This window comes from Tachyglossus aculeatus, chromosome Y4 (assembly GCF_015852505.1).
Source record: "Tachyglossus aculeatus isolate mTacAcu1 chromosome Y4, mTacAcu1.pri, whole genome shotgun sequence".
In the NCBI taxonomy this organism is placed as follows: domain Eukaryota; kingdom Metazoa; phylum Chordata; class Mammalia; order Monotremata; family Tachyglossidae; genus Tachyglossus; species Tachyglossus aculeatus.
In genome coordinates, this window is record NC_052096.1 from 8,948,696 (window position 1) to 8,974,404 (window position 25,709).

At 48.6% G+C, this 25,709-nt stretch overlaps 3 protein-coding genes across 3 annotated transcripts; 2 read left to right on the forward strand and 1 right to left on the reverse strand.

Annotated features, from left to right (window-relative positions):
- Nucleotides 1–262: 262 nt before the first annotated feature.
- On the reverse strand, nucleotides 263–3,831 carry DUSP23 (dual specificity phosphatase 23). The gene is made up of 3 exons (XM_038768918.1): nucleotides 3,812–3,831; nucleotides 1,089–1,357; nucleotides 263–563 (listed from the first exon to the last, which is right to left on the reverse strand). Exons 2-3 carry the CDS (start codon nucleotides 1,353–1,355, stop codon nucleotides 378–380), a joined length of 453 nt encoding a protein of 150 aa, XP_038624846.1. The 5' UTR covers nucleotides 1,356–1,357; nucleotides 3,812–3,831; the 3' UTR covers nucleotides 263–377.
- Nucleotides 3,832–9,644: 5,813 nt separating this feature from the next.
- Nucleotides 9,645–12,295, forward strand: LOC119947265 (serum amyloid P-component-like). Its single transcript, XM_038768883.1, has 2 exons — nucleotides 9,645–9,750; nucleotides 11,221–12,295. Exons 1-2 carry the CDS (start codon nucleotides 9,690–9,692, stop codon nucleotides 11,835–11,837), a joined length of 678 nt encoding a protein of 225 aa, XP_038624811.1. The 5' UTR covers nucleotides 9,645–9,689; the 3' UTR covers nucleotides 11,838–12,295.
- LOC119946973 (mucosal pentraxin-like) lies at nucleotides 11,900–19,714 on the forward strand. The gene is given in 3 exon segments (XM_038768454.1): nucleotides 11,900–11,909; nucleotides 17,612–17,683; nucleotides 19,104–19,714. Coding segments are annotated over 3 exon segments (693 nt in total).
- The last annotated feature ends 5,995 nt before the right edge of the window (nucleotides 19,715–25,709 follow it).

Consider the following 25,709-nt stretch of genomic DNA (forward strand, 5'->3'; position numbering starts at 1 on the left):
ACCATTCCCCCCGAAGCTAGGGTGGGGTGCGAGAGGGTGTATGAGGCTGAGGTAGTTGCAGAGTCTGGGTGGGTGGAAGGGAGAAGAGGGGACTACCCCCTGCCCCACATTTTTTATTTTTCTATGGCATTTATTAAGCGCTTACTATGTGCCAGGCACTGTAGTTAAGTGCTGGGGCCTATACAAATTAATCCAGAATGGACACAGTCTCTGTCCCACATGGGGCTCCCACTCTTTATCCCCATTTTCCTGATGAGGGAACTGAGGCCCAGAGGAGTGACTTGGCTTGCCCAAGGCCACCCAGCAGCAGGGAGGTGGCGGAGCTGGGATTAGCACCCAAATCCTCCTGAGTCCTGGGCCGGGGAGAGGTCTTTCCGTTACTTGGTGCGCTGGTAGAACTGGAAGACGGCTCTCTCTTGTTCGGGGGTCTCAATGGAGCCGGGACGCAGCCTGCGGATCTCCTCCACTGCTTGGCCGCCGGACAGACCCTGCACCTTGACCAGGTAGCAGGCCAGCAGCGTCCCCGTCCGGCCAAAGCCCAGGGCACAGTGCACTCCCACGGCCTGCGAGGGTGGGGGATGGAGGAGGGGAAGGGACACGGCTCAGCGGGGACACCCCCCATCCTCCTCCTCACCTGAAGCCCCCTTCCCGTTCCACCCCAACCACTGCTGTCCTAGAACCTCACTCCACCACTCCTCACCTACCTCTCCCGGGCCTCTCTTGGACACCACTTCCAGGACACTGTCCGGGCCACCACTTTACCCCCGTGACTTCTTGGGCCCATTGCCACTGTCCCCTCCTCCAGCTCCACTCTCACCACTCTGTCCAGGCCACTGCACTGTCCCAGTGACCTCTTGGACCCACTGACACTGTCTCCTCCTCCAGTTCCACTCCCACCATGCTGTCCTGGCCACTGCACTGCCCCAGTGACCTCTTGGGCCCACTGCCACTGTCCTCTCCTCCAGCTCCATCCCACTATGCTGTACTGGCCACCCAGTGACCTCTTGGGCCCTACCGCCACTGTCCTCTCCTCCTCCTCCTCCCTCCCCCAGGGCCGTCGGCCCCCAGCTCCCCTGCCCACCCCTCACCTCTCCCCGGCTGACGGCCTCGTCCACGATCTGGACAAAGCGGTCGATCTGATCGGGCGAGGGCGGGCAGAAGTCCGGGATGCGGAGGCGGTGCAGGATGAGGCCGGGGCAGGTGTCCCTGTGCTGGGGGGCCCGCTCCGTCAGTGACACCAGGTGCCGCACGCCCTGCGCCCACAGGAACTGGTAGTGGGCAGGCAGCCGCGGCACGGCCAAGCCAGCCAGACGGCCCGGAAGCACCCAAGAAAAGTTGGGAGGCGCTGAGCCCATTGCTAGGGGAGAAAAGGAGAGAGGTCACTCTGGCCCTGCGCCGCTACACCCTTTTCCCACCCCCAGGCTTGACCTTTCTTTTTTTAAAAAACAGTATTTGTTAAGTGCTTACTATAATAATAATAGCATTTATTTAGCGCTTTCTATGTGCCAAACACCGTTCTAAGAGCAGGCATAAATACAAGGTAATCAAGTTGGACACAATCCCTGTTCCACTTGGGGCTCACAGTCATAATCCCCATTTTACAGATGAGGGAACTGAGGCAAAGAGAAGTGACCTGACTTGCCCAAGGTCACCAAGCAGACAAGTAGTTCAGCTGGAAATAGAATCCATGATTTTTTGATTCCCAGGTCCATGCTCTCTATCCACTACGCCACACTGCTTCTTTATTCATTCAATCATATTTATTGAGTGCTTACTGTGTGAAGAAGCATTGTACTAAGCTCTTGGGAGAGTACAATATAACATCAGACACATTCCCTGCCCACAAGGAGCTCACAGTCTAGAGACATGCTTGATACTATGTACTGAACACAATACTATGCACTGGGATAGAAACAATCAATGTCCCATTGTAGGGTATAAACTTGCTGTGGGCAGGGACTGTGTTTATAATAATAAAAATAATAATAATGGTATTTGTTAAGCGCTTACTATGTGCCAAGCACTGGGGTAGATACAAGTAATCAGGTTGTCCCACAAGGGGCTCACAGTCTTAATCCCCATTTTACAGATGAAGTAACTGAGGCACAGAGAAGTTAAGTGACTTGCCCAAAATCACACAGCTGACAAGTGGCGGAGTCAGGACTAGAACCCATGAGCTCTGACTCCCAAGTCCGTGCTCTTTCCACTAAGCCACGCTGCTCGTGTTCTCCCAAGCGCTTAGCACAGTGTTTCCACAAAGTAAACGCTCAATGAATATGACTGAATGAATGGGGCTCACAGTGTTAACCCTGCTTTCGCAGATGACGGAACTGAGGCCAGGAGAAGTGAAGTGACTTGTCCAAGCCCACAGAGTGGACAAGTGGAAGGGTGCAATTAGAACCCAGGTCCTCTGACTCCCAAGCCTGTGCCCTTTCCATTACGCCTGTGTACTAGGCATTGTACAAAGCGCTGGGATACAAGACAATCAGGTTGGACACAGCCCATGTCCCCCATGGGACCCCCATCCTCTCCCCCTCCTCCCCCCCCGCCTTACCTCCTTCCCTTCCCCACAGCACCTGTATATACGTATATATGTTTGTACGTATTTATTACTCTATTTATTTATTTAATTTACTTGTACATATTTATTCTATTTATTTTATTTTGTTAATGTTTTGTTTTGTTCTCTGTCTTCCCCTTCTAGACTGTGAGCCCACTGTTGGGTAGGGACCGTCTCTATATGGTGCCAACTTGCACTTCCCAAGCGCTTAGTACAGTGCTCTGCATACAGTAAGCACCCAATAAATACGATTGAATGAATGAATGAATTTTACAGACGAGGTCACTGAGGCCCAGTGAAGTGACTTGCCCAAGGTCACACAGCCGTTAAGTGTCTCAGATCCCGGGTCTAACCACTAGACACCCTCTCCATCCCCCCATCTTACCTCCTTCCCTTCCCCACAGCACCTGTATATATGTATATCTGTACATATTTATTACTCTATTTATTTATCTTACTTGTACATATCTATTCTATTTATTTTATTTTGTTAGTATGTTTGGTTTTGTTCTCCATCTCCCCCTTCTAGACTGTGAGCCCGCTGTTGGGTAGGGACTGCCTCTATGTGTTGCCGACTTGTACTTCCCAAGCGCTTAGTACAGTGCTTTTCACACAGTAAGCGCTCAATAAATACGATTGATTGATTGATAGACCACAACGCTCTGCATGCAGTAAACGATTTTCGCAGCCCTTACACCCATTGGCCGTCTCTATATGTTGCCAACTTGTACTTCCCAAGCGCTTAGTCCAGTGCTCTGCACAAAGTAAGCGCTCAATAAATACGACTGAATGAATGAATGAATTTTACAGACGAGGTCACTGAGGCCCAGTGAAGTGACTTGCCCAAGGTCACACAGCCGTTAAGTGTCTTTAGATCCCGGGTCTAACCACTGGACGCCCTCTCCATCCCCCCCATCTTACCTCCTTCCCTTCCCCACAGCACCTGTATATATGTATATCTGTTTGTACATATTTATTACTCTATTTATTTATTTATCTTACTTGTACATATCTATTCTATTTATTTTATTTTGTTAGTATGTTTGGTTTTGTTCTCTGTCTCCCCCTTCTAGACTGTGAGCCCACTGTTGGGTAGGGACTGTCTCTAGATGTTGCCAACTTGTACTTCCCAAGCGCTTAGTCCAGTGCTCTGCACACAGTAAGCGCTCAATAAATACGACTGAATGAATGAATGAATGAATGAATTAACCCTGCAGCCCCCGCCCCCGGATCCCTGGACCCCCGGCCCACCTACGGTCGCTGTCCCGCGGTCCTTAGTCCCCCGGCTCCCGCCCCAGGCCCCGCCCCCAGGCGCCGGAGCCGTCCCACGATTGGCTGGCGCGCCGGACCGGAAGCCTAGAACGCCTTCCTATTGGCTCACAGGGCCGACTACAGCCTGTGTGCGTCCTGAGGGGGCGGGACCCGCCCCAGAAGCGCCTCCAGTGATTGGCGGAGCCCTCCGCCTCGGGGGGCGGGACTGGCCCCGGAGGAGCCTCCAATGATTGGCTCCCCAACACGGCTCGGACGTATTTGGGCACGTGGAAGGGGCGGAGCTCGCGCGCAGACGCCTCCTGCGATTGGTGAAATCCGTCAGGTTGGGGGCGGGACTCGCCTTTGCGGCGCTGTGATTGGTGGAGCCTGCTGGGCCTCGGGTTCGGGCCCGGCCTCTGAGTGGGTGACGCTGGAATCCACGCCCTGGCGCGTCCCCAAATTACCCTCCTCGCCGCCCAGGGAATGATAAGCAGCGTGGCTCAGTGGGAAGAGCACGGACTTTGGAGTCAAGGGTTACGGGTTCAAATCCCGACTCCGCCAACTGTCAGCTGTGTGACTTTGGGAAAGTCACTTAACTTCTCTGGACCTCAGTTCCCTCATCTGTAAAATGGGGATGAAGACTGTGAGCCCCCCCGTGGGACAACCTGATCACCTTGTAACCTCCCCAGTGCTTAGCACATAGTAAGCACTTAATAAATGCCATTATCATTATAATAATCTTTTATTTGTTAATCAGCGGTATTTCCTGAGCCCTTACTATATGTTTATATTTATATATAATTTACATTTATTTTATTTGTACATATTTATTCTATATATTTTATTTTGTTAATTGTTTTGTTCTCTGTCTAGCCCTTACTATATGTTTATTTATATTTATATATATTCCAGGAGGCCTTCCCAGATTGAGCCCCTTCCTTCCTCTCCCTCTCGTCCCCCTCTCCATCCCCCCATCTTACCTCCTTCCCTTCCCCACAGCACCTGTATATATGTATATATGTTTGTACATCTTTATTACTCTATGTATTTATTTATTTTGCTTGTGCATATCTATTCTATTTATTTTATTTAGTTAGTATGTTTGGTTTTGTTCTCTGTCTCCCCCTTTTAGACTGTGAGCCCACTGTTGGGTAGGGACTGTCTCTATATATTGCCAACTTGTATTTCCCAAGCGCTTAGTACAGTGCTCTGCACACAGTAAGCGCTCAATAAATATGATTGATTGATTGATATACTTTATATTTATCTTATTTGTACATATTTATTCTATTTATTTTATTTTGTTAATATGTTCTGTTTTGTTCTCTGTGTAGCCCTTACTATATGTTTATTTATATTTATATTTATATATATAATTTATATTTATTTTATTTGAACATATTTATTCTATTTATTTTATTTTGTTAATATGCTTTGTTTTGTTCTCTGTCTAGCCCTTACTATATGTTTATTTATATTTATATATACTTTATATTTATTTTATTTGGACATATTTATTCTATTTATTTTATTTTGTTAATGTGTTTTGTTCTCTGTCTCCCCCTTCTAGACTGTGAGCCCACTGCTGGGTAGGGACCGTATCTATATGTTGCCAACTTGTACTTCCCAAGTGCTTAGTACAGTGCTCTGCATACAGTAAGCTCTCAATAAATACGATTGAATGAATGAATGAATGTTGAAACTGTATTAAACGCTTGGGAGAGTACAATCGGAAGGACCTGAGTCTGATGTCGTGGGTTCTAATCCCTCCTCTGCCGCTTGTTTAATAATGGCATTTATTAAGCGCTTACTACGTGCAAAGCACTGTTCTAAGCGCTGAGGAGGTTACAGGGTGATCAGGTTGTCCCACGTGGGGCTCACAGTCTTAATCCCCATTTTACAGATGAGGTAACTGAGGCACAGAGAAGTTAAGTGACTTCCCCAAAGTCACACGGCTGACAATTGGCAGAGCTGGAATTCGAACCCATGACCTCTGACTCCAAAGCCCAGGCTCCTTCCACTGAGCCACGCTGCTTGTTTGCAGTGTGACCACGGGCAAGTCACTTCACTTCTCTGTGCCTCAGTCACTTCATCTGTAAAATGGGGATTGAGACTGTGGGCTCCTTGAATGAATCTGTCTCAAGGCTTAGTACAGTGCCTGGCATGTAGTAAGCATTTATCAAATACAATAATAAAAATAAAAACAGTGCCTGGCATATAGTAATAATAATGATAATATTTGTTAAAAGCTTACTATGTGCCAAGCACTGTTCTAAGTGCTGGAGGAGATAAAAGATAAGGTTGTCCCATGTGGGGCTTACGGTCTTAATACCCATTTTACAGATGTGGTAACTGAAGCACAGAGAAGATATTTGACTTGCCCAAAGTCACACAGGTGACAAGGGGCAGAGCCGGAATTAGAACCCATGACATCTGACTCCCAAGCCTGTGCTCTTTCCACTAAGCCACGCTGCTTCTCTAAGTAAGCACTTAACAAATACCATAATCTCCTCACCGTACCCGCTGATCTCCTCACCGTACCCGCTGATCTCCTCACCGTACCTCGCTCTCGCCTGTCCCGCCATCGACCCCCGGCCCACGTCATCCCCCGGGCCTGGAATGCCCTCCTCCCTCTGCCCATCCACCAAGCTAGCTCTCTTCCTCCCTTCAAGGCCCTGCTGAGAGCTCACCTCCTCCAGGAGGCCTTCCCAGACTGAGCCCCTTCCTTCCTCTCCCCCTCGTCCCCCTCTCCATCCCCCCCATCTTACCTCCTTCCCTTCCCCACAGCACCTGTATATATGTTTGTACATATTTTTTACTCTATTTGTACATATCTATTCTATTTATTTTATTTTGTTAGTATGTTTGGTTTTGTTCTCTGTCTCCCCCTTTTAGACTGTGAGCCCACTGTTGGGTAGGGACTGTCTCTATATGCTGCCAATTTGTACTTCCCAAGCGCTTAGTACAGTGCTCTGCACATAGTAAGCGCTCAATAAATACGATTGATTGATTGATAAACAAAAATACAGCTAGGACACCATTACCTGGCAAATCTTCCCAGGGGAGGGGGCTTCTAGAATTCCTGGCTTCCAGGTCCGTAGACAAAAAACAACCGAAAGCATGAATGAGAAACAAGCTGCTGAGACCATGGGGGGGATTTTCAACAGTCTTGTCTCAATTCACTAAAAATCTAAATTTGTTATTATTAATAATAACATTATTATTGTTATAATTCAGAATCAGTGGACACATTCCCTGCCCATAACGACTTACAACATCCCCTCTGGACTGTAAGCCCTTTGTGGACAAGAGACGTGCCTACCAACTTCATCATATTGTATTCTACCAAGTGCTCAGTAATGTGCTCTGCACATACTAAGCCCTATTTATATTTATTTTATTTGTACATATTTATTCTATTTATTTTATTTTGTTAATGTGTTTTGTTTTGTTCTCTGTCTCCCCCTTCTAGACTGTGAGCCCACTGTTGGGTAGGGACCGTCTCTATATGTTGCCAACTTGTCTTATGTAATCGTAAGTACGATTGATTGATTGTGCCAAACACTTTACAAGAGAGTCAGGTTGGACTCAGGCCCTATTCCATGAGTCTAACAGTCTACACAGGAGGGAAAACAGTAGTGATTACATTAAGTTCTTACTAAGTGCAGAGCACTGTAATGAGAGAAGAGAAGCTTGCCTCGTGAGGGGTTGGGAGCAGGTTGGGATTTTGGTTGGGTCGGGGTTGGGGTTAGAGCTCGGGTAGGGTTAGGGTAAGGCTAGTGTTTGTTCATTCATTCATTCAATAGTATTCATTTATTTTTTTGATGGCATTTATTAAGCTCTTCTCCTGCTCCCATGCTTCCCCCACACCTGACTTAAGGGAAGAATAATAATAATAGCATTTATTAAGTGCTTGCTATGTGCAAAGCACTGTTCTAAGCGCTGGGGAGGTTACAAGGTGATCAGGTTGTCCCACGGGGGGGCTCACAGTCTTAATCCCCATTTTACAGATGAGGTGACTGAGGCATAGAGAAGTTAAGTGACTTGCCCAAAGTCACACAGCTGACAATTGGTGGAGCTGGGATTTGAACCCATGACCTCTGACTCCAAAGCCCGGGCTCTTTCCATTGAGCCACACTGCTTCTCTACAGTGCTTACTGAGTGCTTACTGTGTGCATAGCACTGTACTAGGCACTTGGGAGAGCACAATAAGACAACAAATCAATCAATCAATCGTATTTATTGAGCGCTTACTATGTGCAGAGCACTGTACTAAGCGCTTGGGAAGTACAAATTGGCATCACATAGAGACAGTCCCTACCCAACAGTGGGCTCACAGTCTAAAAGGGGGAGACAGAGAACAGAACCAAACATACCAACAAAATAAAATAAGTAGGATAGAAATGTACAAGTAAAATAAATAAATAAATAAATAAATAGAGTAATAAATATGTACAACCATATATACATATATACAGGTGCTGTGGGGAAGGGAAGGAGGTAAGACGGGGGGATGGAGAGGGGGACGAGGGGGAGAGGAAAGAAGGGGCACATTCCCTGCCCATAATGAGCTCACAGTCTAGGGGGAGAGACAGACATTAATATACATAAATAAATAAATGAGTTACAGACATATACAGATATATAGATGTACAAATAGACCCATGGACACACAGACGATACAGAGGCAGAGACACCCTGTTGTGCAGGTACACAAGACTGTACCTTCTAGACTCTCCCCTTTCTAGACTGTGAGCCTGCTGTTGGGTAGGGTCTGTCTCTATGTGTTGCCGACTTGTGCTTCCCAAGCGCTTAGTACAGTGCTCTGCACACAGTAAGCACTCAATAAATATGATTGATTGATTGATTGACTGGGCAGAGCTACTCAGGCACTGACTTCCCGGAGTTCGGGGATGGGGAGAGGAGGGGAGAGAGAGAGGGGCTCACACCCACGTAACATCAGGGAAACCCTGGACCCCTTTACCCGAGAGGACAGTGATCCTAGGGATGGGCAGGATCTCTGCCCAAGGACAGAAACGGTAAACACAGTTCACGGTCCCTATCATTCATTCATTCAATGCATTCAATCGTATTTATTGAATGCTTACTGTGTGCAGACACTGTACTAAGTACTTGGGAGAGTAAGTAAAACAACAAAGAGACACATTTCCTGCCCACGAGGCCAGAAGCGGACTCCCAGGTGAAGCAGTAGTGCCTGGGAGCGGGGTAGGTCTCCTCGGCTGTGTAGTAGGCGAAGAGTCTAGAGGGGGAGACAGACATTAATATGGGGGCCACAGTCCTAACCCCCATTTTCCAGATGAAGGAACTGAGGCCCAGAGAAGTGAAATAATAACAATAATAATACTTGTTAAGCACTTATTACGTGCCAAGTCCTGTTCTAAGAACTGGGGTAGATATAAATTAATCAGGTTGGACACAGTCCCTGTCCCAAATGGGGCTCACAGTCTTAATCCCCATTTTCCAGATGAGATAACCAAGGCCCAGAGAAGTGATGTGACTTTCCCAGGGTCACACAGTAGAAAAATGGCAGAGCCGGAATTAGAACCCAGGTCTTCCTGTCTCCCAGGTCTGGGATCTAGCCACTGGGCCACGCTGCACATGCCAATATCCAGTTGAGTCTCAAAATTCAGTCTCCAGTCAGTAAGTCTCCCTCCTCCAGAGCCCAGAAGGTCATGATTCTCTAATGAGTAACCCCCATCGATTTTCCTCACACAGGGTCGTCCTCCCAACTGCCCAGCGGGAAAGCCAGGATTGGACGGTCCCGCCGGAGAGAGGGAGGGGTCGTGGTGTGGCCGGCCAAGGGGTCGTTGGGATCGCTCCATCCCTGAGTCATTGCCACCGTGGATGGGACGGGATCATGGAGACCATTCTGCCTCTCCTGCTTCTCCTTGTGGCCTCAGGCACAGCGGTCCAGGGAGGTAAGAGAGTTGTCCCCGGTGGTCTTCATCAGGGAAAGAATCAATCCATCAGAGGTATTGTTTGGGCGCCTGCTAAGTGCCGAGCGCTGTACTAAGCAGCTGGGAGTTAAGCTCTTACTATGTGCTGAGCCCTTTACTAAGCAGCTGGTAGTGTTAAGTGTTCACTATGTGCCAAACACTATACTAAGCGCTTGGTAGTTGTTAAGTGCTTACTATGTGCCAAACACTATACTAAGCCCTTGGTAGTTGTTAAGTGCTTACTATGTGCCGAACACTATACTAAGCCCTTGGTAGTTGTTAAGTGCTTACTAAGGGATGAACACTGTACTAAGTGTTTGGTAATTGAAGGGACCTTGAATTGGTCCCTTCAAGGCCCTACTGAGAGCTCACCTCCTCCAGGATGCCTTCCCAGACTGAGCCCCCTCCTTCCTCTCCCCCTCCTCCCCCTCTCCATCCCCCCTGCCTTACCTCCTTCCCTTCCCCACAGCACCTGTATATATGTATATATGTTTGTACGTATTTATTACTCTATTTATTTGTTTATTTTACTTGTACATATCTATTCTATTTATTTTATTTTGTTAATATGTTTTGTTTTGTTCTCTGTCTCCCCTTTCTAGACTGTGAGCCCACTGTTGGGTAGGGACCGTCTCTATATGTTGCCAAGTTGTACTTCCCAAGCGCTTAGTACAGTGCTCTGCACACAGTAAGCTCTCAATAAATACGATTGATTGATTGATTAAGTGCTCACTGTGCAGAGCACTGGTAGTTGTTAAGTGTTATTCTATTTATTTTATTTATGATGTGTATATACCTAGAATTCTATTTATACTGATGCTATTGATGCCCGTCTACTTGTTTTGTTTTGTTTTATTGTCTGCCTTCCCCATTCTAGACTGTGAGCCTGTTGTTGGGTAGGGATTGTCTCTATTTGTTGCCAAATTGTACTTTCCAAGGGCTTAGTACAGTGCTCTGCACACAGTAAGCGCTCAATAAATATGATTGAATGAATGAATGAATTGAATGAATGAATGAAGTGTTTACTATGTATTAAGATTGTGAGGCCCAGTAATAATAATTATGGTATTTGTTAAGCACTTACTATGTGCCAGGCATTGCAGTAAGCACTGGGGTGGATACAAGCAAATCGGGTTGGACACAGTCTCTGTCCCACATGAGGCTCACAGTCTCATTCCCTGTTTTACAGATGAGGTGATTGAGGCCCAGAGAAGTGAAGTGACTTGCCCAAGGTCACCCAGCAGACAAGTGACAGGGCCGGCATTAGAACCCGGGTCTTTCTGACTCCTAGGCCTGTGCTCTATCCACTATGCCGTGCTGCTCCTTGTCTCTATCCCAGTGCTTAGCACAGCACCTGGCACATAATAAGGGCTTAACAAATACCGTAAAAAACTCAAAATAAAACCAAGAAAAACCCCATGTCTTCTTCTCCCCTGGCTCCCTCCTTCTCAGGCATAAACCTGAGCGGGAAGGTGTTCGTATTCCCGAGAACGTCGTCCGATTCCTACGTGACCCTGTCGCCTCAGCTGGACAAGGCCCTGAGGAACCTCACCGTGTGTCTCCGAGCTTACTCGGATCTTGACCGTTCCTACAGCCTCTTCTCCTTCGCCACCCACGTCAACAGCAACGACATCCTCCTCTTCAAGGAGGAGGGAGCCGCGATGTTCAGCGTGTCCATCGGCGGAGAGGCCGTCTACTACACAGCCAAGGAGACCTACCCCGCTCCCAGGCACTACTGCTTCACCTGGGAGTCCGCCTCCGGCCTCGTCCAGCTCTTCCTAGATGGGAATCCCCTGGTGAGGAAAGGTTTACAGAAGGGATACGTGGTGACCAGGGGTGTCCGCATCATCCTGGGGCAGGAACAGGACTCTTGGGGAGGGGGATTCGAAGAGAAGCAGTCCTTCGTCGGAGAGATAGGGGATGTTTTCATGTGGGATTCGGTGTTGACCCTGGACCAGATCAGGGCTGTGGACAGCGGGGGAATCACTAACCCGAATTTCCTGGACTGGCACGCAATGACCTATGAGGAGAAAGGCTACGTGGTCATTGCACCTCATATGTGGTATTGAGGAGGGGGTCAGCGGACCCTCGCGGCTGCAGCTTGTAGAGGAGTTCCTTGGTGGGAGGCACCATGTCCTTCGGTCAGTTGATTGTATTTATTGAGCGCTTACTGTGTACAGAGCACTGTACTAAGCGATTGGGAGAGTACTATGTGATAATAAGTGGACACGTTCCCTACCCAAAATGAGCTAACAGTCTAGAGGATCGTGTCCGAGCCATCTGCCGTCGCGCCTGCCCCGGTGCTCAGTACAGCGCGTGGCACATAGTGAGCGCTCAGCAAATACTGCAAATGCTGCGGCAATCATTTGGTTGAACTTTCCCAAGAGCTCAGTATAGTGTGCTGCACCCAAGGGGCATTTGATAAATAACACCGCCCTACAAACCCAGGGGTTGGATCTACTAACTCTACTGTTCTCTCCCAAGTGCTTAGTGTACTGCTGTGCAAACAGTTGATGATCAATAAATACCATCGATTGATTGATTCCCATAGCTCGTTATGGGCAGGGCAACGTTTCTGCTAATTCTGTTGTTTTATACTCTCCCTGATGCTTAGCACACTGCTCTGCACACAGTAAATGCTCAATGAATAAGCGCTTAATACAGCGTGCTGCATGCAGTAAGCGCTCAATAAATATGATAAATTGATGATTGATCCCTACTACTAGATTGTTAACACTCTGTGTCTACTATTTCTATTTTGTACTCTCTCAAGTGCTCAGTACATGGCTCCGCTCAGTAAATATGATTGATTGAATTTATATCTGGACCATTATTTCTTCTGAGCCCACTCTGTCTCCTTCATTAGGATGTAAGCTCCTTGAGGACAGGAAGTTGGTGTCTAGTTTCCGCTGTAATTTCTCAGGCACCTAATACAGTGTCCTCTTAATAAATGCCACTCATTCTCCTCCCCCCAACCCTTATAGAGGACTAGGCCCTACGCTGGACACTGGGGTTAACACAGTAAAGGGATGACAGGTAAAGAGAAGCAGTGTGGCCCAGTGGACAGAGCACAGACCTCGGTGTCAGAAGGACCTGGGTTCTAATCCTGGCTCTGCCTCTTGTCTGGTGACATTGGGGAAGTCACTTCACTTCTCTGTGCCTCAGTTTCCTCATCTTTAAAATAGGAATACAATACCTGTTGTATATGTGGTTCAGAAAAACAAAGAAGAAGTGTGGCCTAGAGGAAAGAGCTTTGATTTGAGAGGCAGAAGACCTGTGTTCTAATCCCGGCTCTGCCACTGGACTGATGTGTGACCTTGGGCAAACCACTTCACTTCTCTATGTCTCAGTTTCCTCACCTGTAAAATGGGGATTAAATCCTACTCCCTCCTCCTTAGATTGAGTGTCCCATGGGGATAAGGGACTGTGTCCAACCTGATTATCTCGTATCCACCCAAGTGTTGAGACCGAAGACTGTATACTCGACCCTAAGTTCAATGTGGATAGGGAACGTGTCTACCAACTCTGTTATATTGTACTCTGAATTGTACAGTCCTCTGCACATAGAAAGTGCTCAGTAAATACCACTGATTGGTTGATTAGAACAGTGCTTGGCACATTGTAAGTGCTCAATAAATAGCATTACAAGAACATAAGGAAGGAATAACAAAGCAGTGAGCCTGTGATGGCCCTCCTCCATTAGAGTGGGAGTTCTGTGTGGACAGAGAACATGTTTTGTGTGTCTGTAGTACTTTCCCAAGCATTTAAATTGCATCCAGATCAATAAATAATGATGGTATTTGTTAAATGCTTATTATGCATCAAGTGCTGTTCTAAGCTCTGGGGTAGATACGCGCTAATAAGGTTGGACACAGTCCGTGTCCCACATGGGGCTCACAGTCTTAATCTCCATTTTACAGATGAGGTAACTGAGGCACAGAAAAGTGAAATGACTTGCCTAAGGTCACACAGCAGAAAAGTGGCAGAGCCAGACCTTCTAATTCCCAGGCCTGTAGTCTACCCACTAGACCATGCTGCTTCTCATGGCTCAACAGCTCCTCTCCCTCAGTGTTTTTTTAATTTTCCGTCGAGAGCCAATGGGCTTTGAGCTATCAGCCATAGTGCTATTAGCTATTAATTGAGAGATGATTAAATGGAAGTAGTTAATTAATTAGCTAATGAGTTCCCAGCACTCCAAGTCAAATAAACCCATCAGCCGTCTCTAGCACTTAGGACCTCATTTATAGCACTCCTCGGCAATTTGGAGCATACTTTTGTTCAGTGAAACATTCAATTATTTATCTTGACTGTTGAAATGGATGACCCGCTCCTTTTTTTAAGGGATTATTAAGAGATTAGTATGTGCCAGGCTCTGTACTAAGCGCTGGGGTAAATACAAGTTAATCAAGCTGGACACTATCCGTGTCCCACGTGGGGCTCACAGTCTTAATTCCCATTTTCCAGATGAGGGAACTGAGGCCCAGAGAAGTTAAGTGACTTGCCCAAGGTCACACAACAAATGAGTGACAGAGCCCAGTTCTTCTGACTGCCGGCCTGTGCTCTATCCGCTTGGCCACGATGCTTCTCTGCTTTTTCAAATCACTGGATAAAAAAAAAAAAATCAAAATCAGTGTTAGGCACCAGCAGGGATGTGATTTTTAAAAAGCCAGGGTTCTGCCATAAAAGATAAACAGTGATCCCCATCCTGGAATATCACCTGGAATTCTAGTTATTCCATCTTTGGAAAGATGCACCTAATCTGTGCTCATGCATTACCTTTTCATTCATTCAATTGTATTTATTGAGCGCTTGCTGTATGCAGAGCACTGTACTAAGCGCTTCCTCTACCTACCCTACCTACTCTCCCAAGAGCCTACTACAGTGCTCTCTCTCAGCTGGTGCTCAATAACTGATGGACTGACTGATCTACTGCCTTTAAGTCAATCCATCAATCAATGGTATTTATTGAGCACTTCCTGAGAAGAAGCTTGGCTTAGGGTTTTTCTCAGCTTGGGAGTCAGGAGAACCTGGCTCTGGTTTTTCCACTTGTCTGTTGGGTGACCTTGGGCAAGTCACTTCACTTCTTTGGGCCTCAGTTGCCTCATCTGTAAAATGGTGGTTAATCTTGAGAGCCATGGACTGTGTTCCATCTGATTATCTTGTATTATCTTGTATTCATTCATTCAATCGTATTTATTGAGTGCTTACTGTGTGCAGAGCACTATGCTAAGCACTTGGAAAGTACAATTCAGCAACAGAGACAATCCCTACCCAACAACGGGCTCACAGTCTAGAAGAGAGGAGACAGACAACAAAACAAAACAGGTACACAGGCATCAATAGCTTCAATATAAATAAATAGAATTATAGATATAGCCACATCATGAATAAAATAAATAGTATAAGAAATATGTACATACATATACAAGTGCAGTGGGGTGGGGAGGGGGATAGAGCAGAGGGAGGGAGTCGGGGCAACGGGAATCTGCCCCAGCGCTTAGTATAGTGCCTAGCACATAATAAGTGCTAAATAAATATCATTAAAAAAAATAGACAAAAAACTTAGATCCTCTCACTCCAGGTCTGGGTTCTTTCCACTAGACCACACTGCTTGGATGGGATTTGCATGGGATTCTAGGCGCCTAGTTCTCTGGGTCTGATGCAAATTCAGATTTTTTCCTTGACTCTTTGAAGAGCCTAGATGGGTGGGGTGTGTTGTGGGTGGGAACTTTGCAAAGAGAGAGCAATTCATCATTCAATCACCTCGCCCCCTCCTACCTCACCTCGCTACCCTCCTACTACAATCCAGCCCGCACACTTCTCTCCTCTAATGCCATACTACTCACTGCACCTCAATCTCGTCTATCTCGCCATCGACCTCTTGTCCACGTCTTGCCTCTGTCCAGGAACTCCCTCCCTCTTCATATCCAACAGACAATTACTTTCCCCACCTTCAAACCCTTACTGAAGGTATGTTGCCTCCAAGAGGCCTTCCCTAAGCTCCCCAGTTTGGTCCAATAACAGGATGGACTTCCCTTGGAATCGCACAGTCCAGTCTGCACCAGGGCAGGTTAATCAGAGACCACATCTCTACCCCTGAGGCAGCCCAAGACCCCACCTGAGGATGAGAAAGTACAGTGCTCTGCACACAGTAAGCGCTCAATAAATACGATTGATTGATTGATTGATTGATTTCCTCACTCCAGTCCATACTTCACTCTGCTGCCAGGATCATTTTTCTACTAAAACGTTCAGGACATGTCACCTCTCTCCTCAAAAAATTCCAGTTGTTGCCCATCCACCTCCTCCTCAAACAAAAACTCCTCACCATTGGCTTTAAAGCCCTCCATCACCTTGCCCCCTCCTACCACACCATGCTTCTCTCCTTCTACAACCCAACCCGCACACTCCGCTCCTCTAATGCTAACCTTCTCACTGTGCCTCCATCTCACCTATCTCACCGCCGACCCCTAGTCCACATCCTGCCTCTGGCCTGGAATGCTCTCCCTCCTCAAATTTGACAGACGATTATTTTCTCCTCCTTCAAAGCCTTATTGAAGGCACATCTCCTCCAAGAGGCCTTCCCAGACTAAGTTCCACCTTTCATCATCTCCCACTCCCTAGTGCCTAACCCTGACTTGATCCCTTTGTTTTTCTCCCCTCCCACCCTCCCAGCTCTTATGTACACATCTGTACTTTTATTTATTTGTATTGATGTCTGTTCTCCCCACCTCTAGACTGTAAGCTTGTTGTGGGTAGGGAATGTCACTGTTCATTGTTGTGCTGTAATTTCCCAAGCGCTAAATACAGCGCTCTGCACACAGTAAGTGCTCAGTAAATATGATTGAATGAATGGAATGAATGAACAATGGTAGTGATGACTGTATTCAATTTACAAATGGAGGGCTATGAGAAGAACCCGTGTTGGTTTCAAATCTTCAGTCTGCAGCATTCATGTCTGTCCCAAGTAGAATTCATATCAAGAAGTAGCATGGCCAAATGGACAGAGCCCAGGCTTGGGAGTCAGAAGAACCTGCGTTCTATCCCTGGCTCCCCCACTGGTCTGCTGTGTGGCCTTGGGCAAGTCATTTCACCACTCTAGACCTCAGTTATCTCATCTGTAAATGGGCATTAGGACTGTGAGCCCCATGTGGGACCTGGACTGTGCCTAATCTGATTAGCTCCTGTCTACCCCAGTGCTTAGCTCAGTGCCTGGCACAGAATAAGCAGCATAGAGAAGCAGCAAGGCATAGAAGATAGAGCATGGGCTTGGGAGTCAGAAAGTTATAGGCTCTAATCACGGCTCTGCCACTTGCCTGCTATGTGACCTTGGACAAGTCACTTCACTACTCTGTGCCTCATCCACCTCATCTGTAAAATGGGGATCGAAACTGTGAGCCCCACATGAGACAAGGACTGCATCCAGCCCGATTTCCTTCTGTCCACCCTGGCACTTAGAACAGTGCCTGGCACACAGTAAGAGCTTAAGAAATAACACAATTATCATTATTATTGTTATTATCATTAGTAAAAGCTTAAGAAATAACATAGGAAAGTTTCCTGATTAATATACTATGAATCCCTCAGGTGGCAGAGAGGGACAGCAGCAGATGGCAAACGGCAGAGGGATGCCGGGGGGGTGGGAGGGGGTAAAGGAATTAAGGGGAGGGGGATGGCTGCCATTGGTCTTTATCCACCTGCTGGTTCTGTTAATGTTTTCCCACAGTGGGGAGGGGTCACCCCCGCCCGGCTGGTATAAACGCCGTACCCCGCAGGCAGGGAGGAGATCGAAGCGGAGGGGAAATCCCAACTCTGAGCTCTGTGCCTGTTATCTCCGGCCCAGGAAAAGATGTGAAGATGCAGCTGGCTTGGCTTCTGATCCTTGGGGCCCTCTCTGGGACAACTGCCCAGAGATGTAGGAGGATGGAATGGGATGGAGGGAGGGATGGAGGGAAAGAGAGAGGGGTGGGGGGCCTAGAGAAAAGCCAGAGGTCTCTGGGGGGATCAGAGGAAGGGGAGTGGGCTCGGCTGAGTGTCTGGGAGTGGATGAGGGGCAGAATGGGAGTGGGAGATCCTGAATCTGGCACCCATTTCTCCTTTTGGGAGGCTCCTGCTGCCTCCTCACTCTGCTCCCCAGTTCCGACTGCCACCCACTTATTTGCTTTTATGGTATTTGTTAAACACTTACTATGTGCCAGGCACTGCACTAAGCGCTGGGGTAGTTACAAGCTAATGGGGTTGGACCCAATCCATGTCCCACATGGGGCTCACAGTCCCAATCCCCATTTTCCAGATGAGGGGCTGAGTCAAAGAGGAGTTAAGTGGCTTGCTCAAGGTCACACAGCAGACAAGTGACAGAGCTGGGATTAGAACTCAGGTCCTTCTGACTTCCAGGCCGGTGCTCTATCCATTACGAAACGCTTGTGAGAAGTGAGAAGCGGTGTGGTCTAGTGGATAGAGCACAGGCCTGGGAATCAGAAGGACCTGGGTTCTTGTCCTAGTTCCACCACTTCTCTGCTATGTGATCTTCGGCAAGTCATTTCACTTTTCTGTGCCTCAGTTACCTCATCTGTAAAATGGGGACTATGACTGTAAACCCCATGTGGGACATGGACTGGATCCAAACTTATTAGCTTGTAAGTACTCCAGCTCTTAAAACAGTGCTTGACACATAGTAAGCACTTAGCAAGTACCATCATTATCGTTATTAAAGAAGCAGCGTGGCTCAGTGGAAAGAGCATGGGCTTTGGAGTCAGAGGTCATGGTTTCAAATCCCGGCTCTGCCAATTATCAGCTGTGTGACTTTGGGCAAGTCACTTAACTTCTCTGTGCCTCAATTACCTCATCTGTAAAATGGGGATTAAGACTGTGAGCCCCCCGTGGGACAACCTGATCACCTTGTAACCTCCCCAGCGCTTAGAACAGTGCTTTGCACATAGTAAGTGCTTAATAAATGCCATTATTATTATTATTATTATTATTTTATTGGGGGATTAAGACTATGAGTACCATGTGGGACAGGGACTGTGTTCAACATGATTAGCTTATATCTACCCCAGTGCTTAGAACGGTGTCTGATACATAATAAGCACTTAACAAGTACCATAATTATTATTATTATTTACCCTGAGCAAGTCGCTTCTCTGTGCCTCAGTTCCCTCATCTGCAAAATGGGAATTAGGACTGTGAGCCCCACTTGGAACGGGGACTGTGTCCAACCCACTTAACTTGTATCTACCACAGTGCAGTTAACACGTACTATGATTATTATTTGAAGCCAGACGTTAGTCTGCGGCCTGTGATAGCCTCCCTCCACCCTGCCGTTTCTCCCCCAGCTATGGTCGGGGAGGTGTTCTTGTTCTCTCAAGCCTCTACTGATTCATACGTGACCCTGACTCCAATCCTGGAGAAGCCCCTGAAGAACTTTATCGTATGCCTGAAGGCCTTCACCGGCCTGTCCCGCAGTTACAGCCTCTTCTCCTATGCCACCGAGAACCAGGCCAATGAGATCCTCCTCTTCAAGGAAGTCAAAGAGTACACTGTGGCCGTGAGGGGCTCAGAGGTGGTCTAAGATGTCCCCGTTGCCCCCGGGGTCCTGCCCACCCCTCGCCACATCTGTTTCAGCTGGGAGTCAGCCACGGGGTTGATGGGGTTCTGGGTGGATGGGAAGCCCCTGGTGAGGAAGGGGCTGTGGAAGGGCTACACAGTGGGGGCTCAGGCCAAGATCATCCTGGGGCAGGAGCAGGACTTGTTTGGAGGTGGCTTCGACCTGGGGCAGTCCTTCATTGGGGAGATCGGCAACATGTGCATGTGGGACTGGGTGCTTCCCGAAGCCAAGATGCACACGAGATCCAGCTGTGGAAACGTGCTGAACTGGAGATCTCTGAGATACCAGGAGAAAGGCTATGTGGTGACCAAGCCTGAGCAGTGGGCCCGAGACCCCTGACCTGCCTCTGTCACTCATCACTCCCGGGTCTTCTCAATCAGCTGACCCCGTAATGTCCTCCTGTAGATTAAATGTTCATCTCTCCCCATGCATCTCCTCTGTGTTTGTGAAGGAGGGTGTTCTGGCCCCTGGGAAATTTGATGGTATTTTTTGCGTACCTACTAATAATAATAGTACTTGTTAAGCACTTACTATATGCCAAACCCTGTTCTAAGCATATAGATACAGATGCAGATATAGATACTCTATATATAGAGAGAGTAGATACAAGCTAATCGTGTTGGATACAGTCCCTGTCCCACATGGGGCTCACAGCGTGGCTCAGTGGAAAGAGCCCGGGCTTTGGAGTCAGAGGTTGTGGGTTCGAATCCCGCCTCCACCACAAGTCTGTTGTGTGACCTTGGGCAAGTCACTTAACTTCTCTGAGCCTCAGTTCCCTCATCTGTAAAAATGGGGATTAAGACTGTGAACCCCACGTGGGACAACTTGATCACATTGTATCCCCCCCAGCGCTTAGAACAGTGCTTTGCACAAAGTAAGCGCTTAACAAATGCCATTATTATTATTAAGGTAACTGAGGTACAGAGAAGTTAATGGACTTGCCTAAGGTCACACAACAGACTCTAAGATTAGAGTCCGGGATTAGAAGCCAGATCCTTCTGTCTCCCAGGCCGGTGCCCGCTCAGGGAGAAGGCGTCTGCTCTGGGAAGGGATGGATTTGGGGAAAGAGGAGAGGATCGCGCAGCCGGAGCTCGTCCGCAAGAGGATGCAGTGCTGCCTCCCGCTCGTTCTCTCCCCCCCGCGGGCGTTATCCTGATCGCTCTATGGGAGAGTGAGTGACGCCCGTCTCTCCCTCTATGGACCCAGGCTCCCGGCCCCCAACCTCTCTTCCAACCCCTCCCCTCCTCCCTTTCCCCTCCCCTCTCTGCCCTCACCCACGAGACAGGATGAAGCACGGCTGAACTGTTTCTTCTTCCTAATCTGCCTCTTCCTTCTCCTCGCCTAATAATGATGGTATTTGTTAAACGCTTCCTATGTGTCAAGTGTCAAGCACTGTCCTAAGCGCTGGAGTAGATACAAGCTGATCATTTTAGACACGGTCCCTGTCCCACATTGAGTTCACGGTCTTAATCCCCATTTTATAGAGGAGGAACTGAGGCACAGAAAAGTGAAGTGACTTCCCAAGTTCACACAGCAGACAAGGGGCGGAGTCGGGATTAGAATCCAGGTCCTTTGGACTCCCAAGCCGGTGCTCTATCCATTAGGGAATTCTGCTCTCCTTTCCCTCCTCCTCCTCTTCCTTCCCCTTCTCCTCCTCCTCCTCCTCCCCTTTTCCTTCTTCTCTCCCTTCTCCTCTTCCTCCTCCTCCTCCTAGTCCTCTTCTTCCTCCCCCCTCTTTCTCCTCCTTTTCTTCTTCCTCCTGCTCCTCCGCCTTCCTTCCTCCTCCTCTTCTTTCTCTTCCTATTTTTCCTATTGTTCCTCCTCAACATCATCCGTCCTTCTGTTTCTTTTCCTCCTTTTCCTTCTCCACCACTTCCCCCTTCTATTCCTCTTTCTTCTCCATCTCCTCCTTAATAATCATAATGATGACATATATTAAGTGCTTACTATGTGCAAAGCACAATTCTAAGCGCTGGGGAGGTGATCAGGATGTCCCACGGGAGGCTCACAGTCTTAATCCCCATTTTACAGATGAGGTAACTGAGGCACAGAGAAGTTAAGTGACCTGCCCAAAGTCACACAGCTGACAATTGGCAGAGCCTGGATTTGAACCCATGACCTCTGACTCCAAAGCCCGTGCTCTTTCCACTGAGCCACGCTGCTTCCTCCTTCTGTTTCTCCTTATCCCCACTCTGACCGTCGTCGTCATCATCATCATCATCATCATCAATCACCATCTTCGCCATCAGTAACCCTCCCTGAGAGACAGGATGGGGTGGGTGGTCTAGCAGGGCCGGGCTGGTGGCTAACTGTGGCCTCCTGCTTTGGAGCCGAGCTGCTTATCTGCCGAAGCCTGGCCTCTGCTCGGGAACTGATCCAGCCCCGTGCTAGAGCGCCCTCCCCATCCTCCTCTCCAACTCCCTCCTCTCTCCTCCCCTTCGTCTCCTCCCCTCCCTATCCTCCCTCTCCTCCCCTCCTTCTCCCTCCTCTCTCCTCCCCTTTTTCTCTCTCCTCCCTTCCTTCTCCCTTCTCTCTCCTTCCCTTCCTCTCTTCCCTCCTCTCCTTCCCTCCTCTCTCCTCCCCTCCCTCTCCCTTCCCTTTCCTCCCCTCCCCTCTCCTCCTCTCTCCTCCCATCCTTCTCCCTCCTCTGTCCTCCCTTCCTTCTCCCTCCTATCTCCTTCCCTCCTCTCTCCTCCCCTCCCTCTCCCTCTTTTCTCCTCTCTTCCTTCTCCCTCCTCTCTCCTCCCCTCCGCTCTCTTCTCCTTCCCTCTTTTCTCGTCCCCTCCCGCTACCTCCTCTCTACTCCCCTCCTCTATCCTCTCCTTCCCCCTTTCCCCCCTACTCGGCCCTGCAGCATCTGTTCTGCGCACGACCTTACCCGCTCGGGAAAGACACGAAATCGGGGAAAGGTAGGAAGAGGAAGCGGGGGATTCTCATCTTGGGGCCCCGGTGTACCCCTCCCCCGAGCCCCCGTGCCCGGGACTCCGAGGACCCACAAGCGGGCATACAAATGAAGATCTAGGCAATGGGGAAAGGTCGCCCCTCATCTGTGAAGGGGAGCTGGCCCCGGGCTAAACTGGGGACCCCTTTGCTCCTGTGCCCGGGGTCTTTCCTCCCTGTGGGATCACAGACCCCTTCCCCACCTCCATGGGAAGAAGGTGGGGACCATCTCCCCCCCCGACCCCCTCCTCTGGTCGGCCACCGCTCACACTGGGGTGAAGAGAAGCAGCAGAGAAGCAGTGTGGCCAAGTGGCTAGAGCCTGGGCCTAAGAATCAGAAAGACTTGGGTTCGAATCCTACCCCCGCCACTTGTCTGCTGCGTGGCCTTGGACAAGTCATTCACTTCTCCGGGTCCCAGTTACCTCATCTGGAAAATGAGACTATGAGCCCCAAGTGGGACCTGGACTACGTCCAACCTGACTAGCTTTCATCTACCCTAGTACTTAGTACAGTGCCTGGTATGTAGTAAGTGTTTCACAAGAGAAGCAGCCTAGCCTAGTAGATAGAGCTCGGGCCTAGGAATCCGAAGGACGTGGGTTCTAATCCCAGCTCTGCCACGACTGCTCTGTGACTTTGGGCAAGTTGCATCACTTCTCTTTGCCTCAGTTATCTCATCTGTAAAATGGACATTGAGGCTCTGGGCCCCATGTGGGACCTAGACTATGTCCAACCTGACTAGAGAAGCAGCGTGGCTCGGTGGAAAGAGCACGGGCTTGGGAGTCAGAGGTCATGGGTTCAAATCCTGGCTCCACCACTTAGCTGTGTGACTTTGGGCAGGTCACTTAACTTCTCTGTGCCTCAGTTACCTCATCTGCAAAATGGGGATTAAGACTGTGAGTCCCACGTGGGACAACCTGATCACCCTGTATCCTCCCCAGCGCTTAGAACAGTGCTTTGCACATCGTAAGCGCTTAACAAATACCAACATTATTATTATTAGTAGTAGTAAACGTTTAACAAATGCCATCATCATTATTATTATTAGCTTGTATCTAGTCCAGCACTTAGCGCTTAACAAAGATCATTAAAAGAAGGTTTGAAAGGAAGGGAGGAGGGGAGAGCATTACTGGACAGAGGGATCCCGGAGCAGGCCGAGGGACCCTTGGTTAGGGAGAGACCTGGTATCTCCCGTCCCCCTCCCCGCGAAGCCCTGGCCGCGCTGGCTTCGAGGCTCCTCCCCCTTCTAGACTGTGAAGCCGCTGTTGGGTAGGGACTGTCTCTATGTGTTGCCGACTTGTACTTCCCAAGCGCTTAGTACAGTGCTCTGCATACAGTAAGCGCTCAATAAATACGATTTATTGATTGATTGAGGGCCGGGAGAGATGCTGACCACCTCCTCCTCCTGCAGGGCCGTCAAATGGCCGCAAGGGGGCGGCAGAAATTAGGCTGGTCGGGGAGAGGGTGATGATGATGTGAGGGAGAGGGGGAGAGACAGACAGAGACAGAGAGAGGCAGAGAGATCGACCGAGAGGCAGAGACACACAGAGAGAAATAGGGAGAAGCAGCTCGGCCTAACAATAATAATAATAATGGTATTTGTTAAGCGCTTACTATATAGGAGAAGCAGTGTGGTTCAGTGGAAAGAGCACTGGCTTGGGAGTCAGAGGTCGTGGGTTCGAATCCTGCCTCCACCACTTATTGGCTGTGTGACTTTGGGCAAGTCACTTAACTTCTCTGTGCCTCAGTTACCTCCTCTGTAAAATGGGGATTAAGATTGTGAGCCCCCCGTGGGACAACCTGATCACCTTGTACCCCCCCCCAGTGCATAGAACAGTGTTTTGCACATAGTAAGCGCTTAATAAATGCCATTATTATTATTATTATTATATGTCAAGCACTGTTCTAAGCGTCAGGGTAGATACAAAGTAATCAGGATGGACACAGTCCCTGTCCCACATGGGACTCTCAGTCTCAATCCCATATCTATTCTATTTATTTTATTTTGTTAGTATGTTTGGTTTTGTTCTCTGTCTCCCCCTTTTTGACTGTGAGCCCACTGTTGGGTAGGGACTGTCTCTATATGTTGCCAATTTGTACTTCCCAAGCGCTTAGTACAGTGCTCTGCACATAGTAAGTGCTCAATAAATACAATTGATGATGATGATGATGAATCCCCATTTTACAGATGAGGTAACTAAGGCCCAGAGAAGTGAAGTGACTTGCCCAAGGTCACACAGCAGACAAGTTAGAACAGTGCTTGACGAATACCATTATTATTATTATTATTAAGTGGTGGAGCTGGGAGAGAACCCATGACCTCTGACTCCCATGTCTGTGTTATTGCTGCTTCTCATGGTGGAAAGACCACAGGTCTGGGAGTCAGAGGACCTGGGTTCTAATCCCAGTTCTGCCCACTGGTGGCTGTATGACCTTGGACAAGTCATTTCACCTCCCTGGGCCTGTAAAATGGGGTTTAAACCCTAATCCCTCCTATTTAGACAGTGGGTCTTCAGTGGGACAGGGACTGCATCCAATCCGATTAATTTGTATCTATCCCAGAGTTTAGAACAGTGCTTGACACATAGCAAATGCTTAACCAACTTAATAATGATAGCAATAATAATAACTGGGGCCCAAATAATCCCACCTTCAGCCTCCACTCTGCTGAGAGAGAGAGAAAGACCACCACTATCCTAACTGGAGTTAAGTACTTGTCTTCCCACATCTCAGGATATTAGAGCGATCCAATGAGGAGAGGTTAGAGCCAGAGTTCTCCACAGTCCTGGAGGAGGGGAAGCTGAAACCCCCATCTCCTCCAGTCTAACCTCAATCCCTTCCACTCACCCCAACTGCTACTGGGGTGGAGGTCGAGGGACTAGAACTGCCCTCCCCCCCTCATTTCAATCGGTCCTTCCTTTCCCTCATGTCTGCCAACTCTGTCATATTGTTCTTTCCTAAGTGCTTAGTATAGTGCTCTGCGTATAGCGTTCAGTGGGCAGGGACTGTCTCTCTTTATTGCTGTATAGTACTTTCTAAGAGCTTAGTACAGTGCTCTGCCCACAGTAAGCGCTCAATAAATACAATTGAATGAAATAGAATGATTGATTGATGAATCAATTCTCTGCTTTCCTCCTCTCAGCCCACTCTCCGGTCCCTTCTCGTCCCCAGATGGGTTGGGAGGGGTCCGGCTGCAGGGCTACAGACGGGTTGATTCCCCCCCCCCCCGCCCCCCGGTTTCCCCTCCCCCGCCTCCCCCTTCGTGGAGGAAACGGAAAATAGCTCAATTAAAGCTTTATTTCCCTCGGATCGTGCTGGCGAAGGGAGGACTCGGGGCTTGCTAATTAAACCGAGCGGCAGCGTCCGGGGGCGGGAAGGGGGAAGCGGTCATTAATTA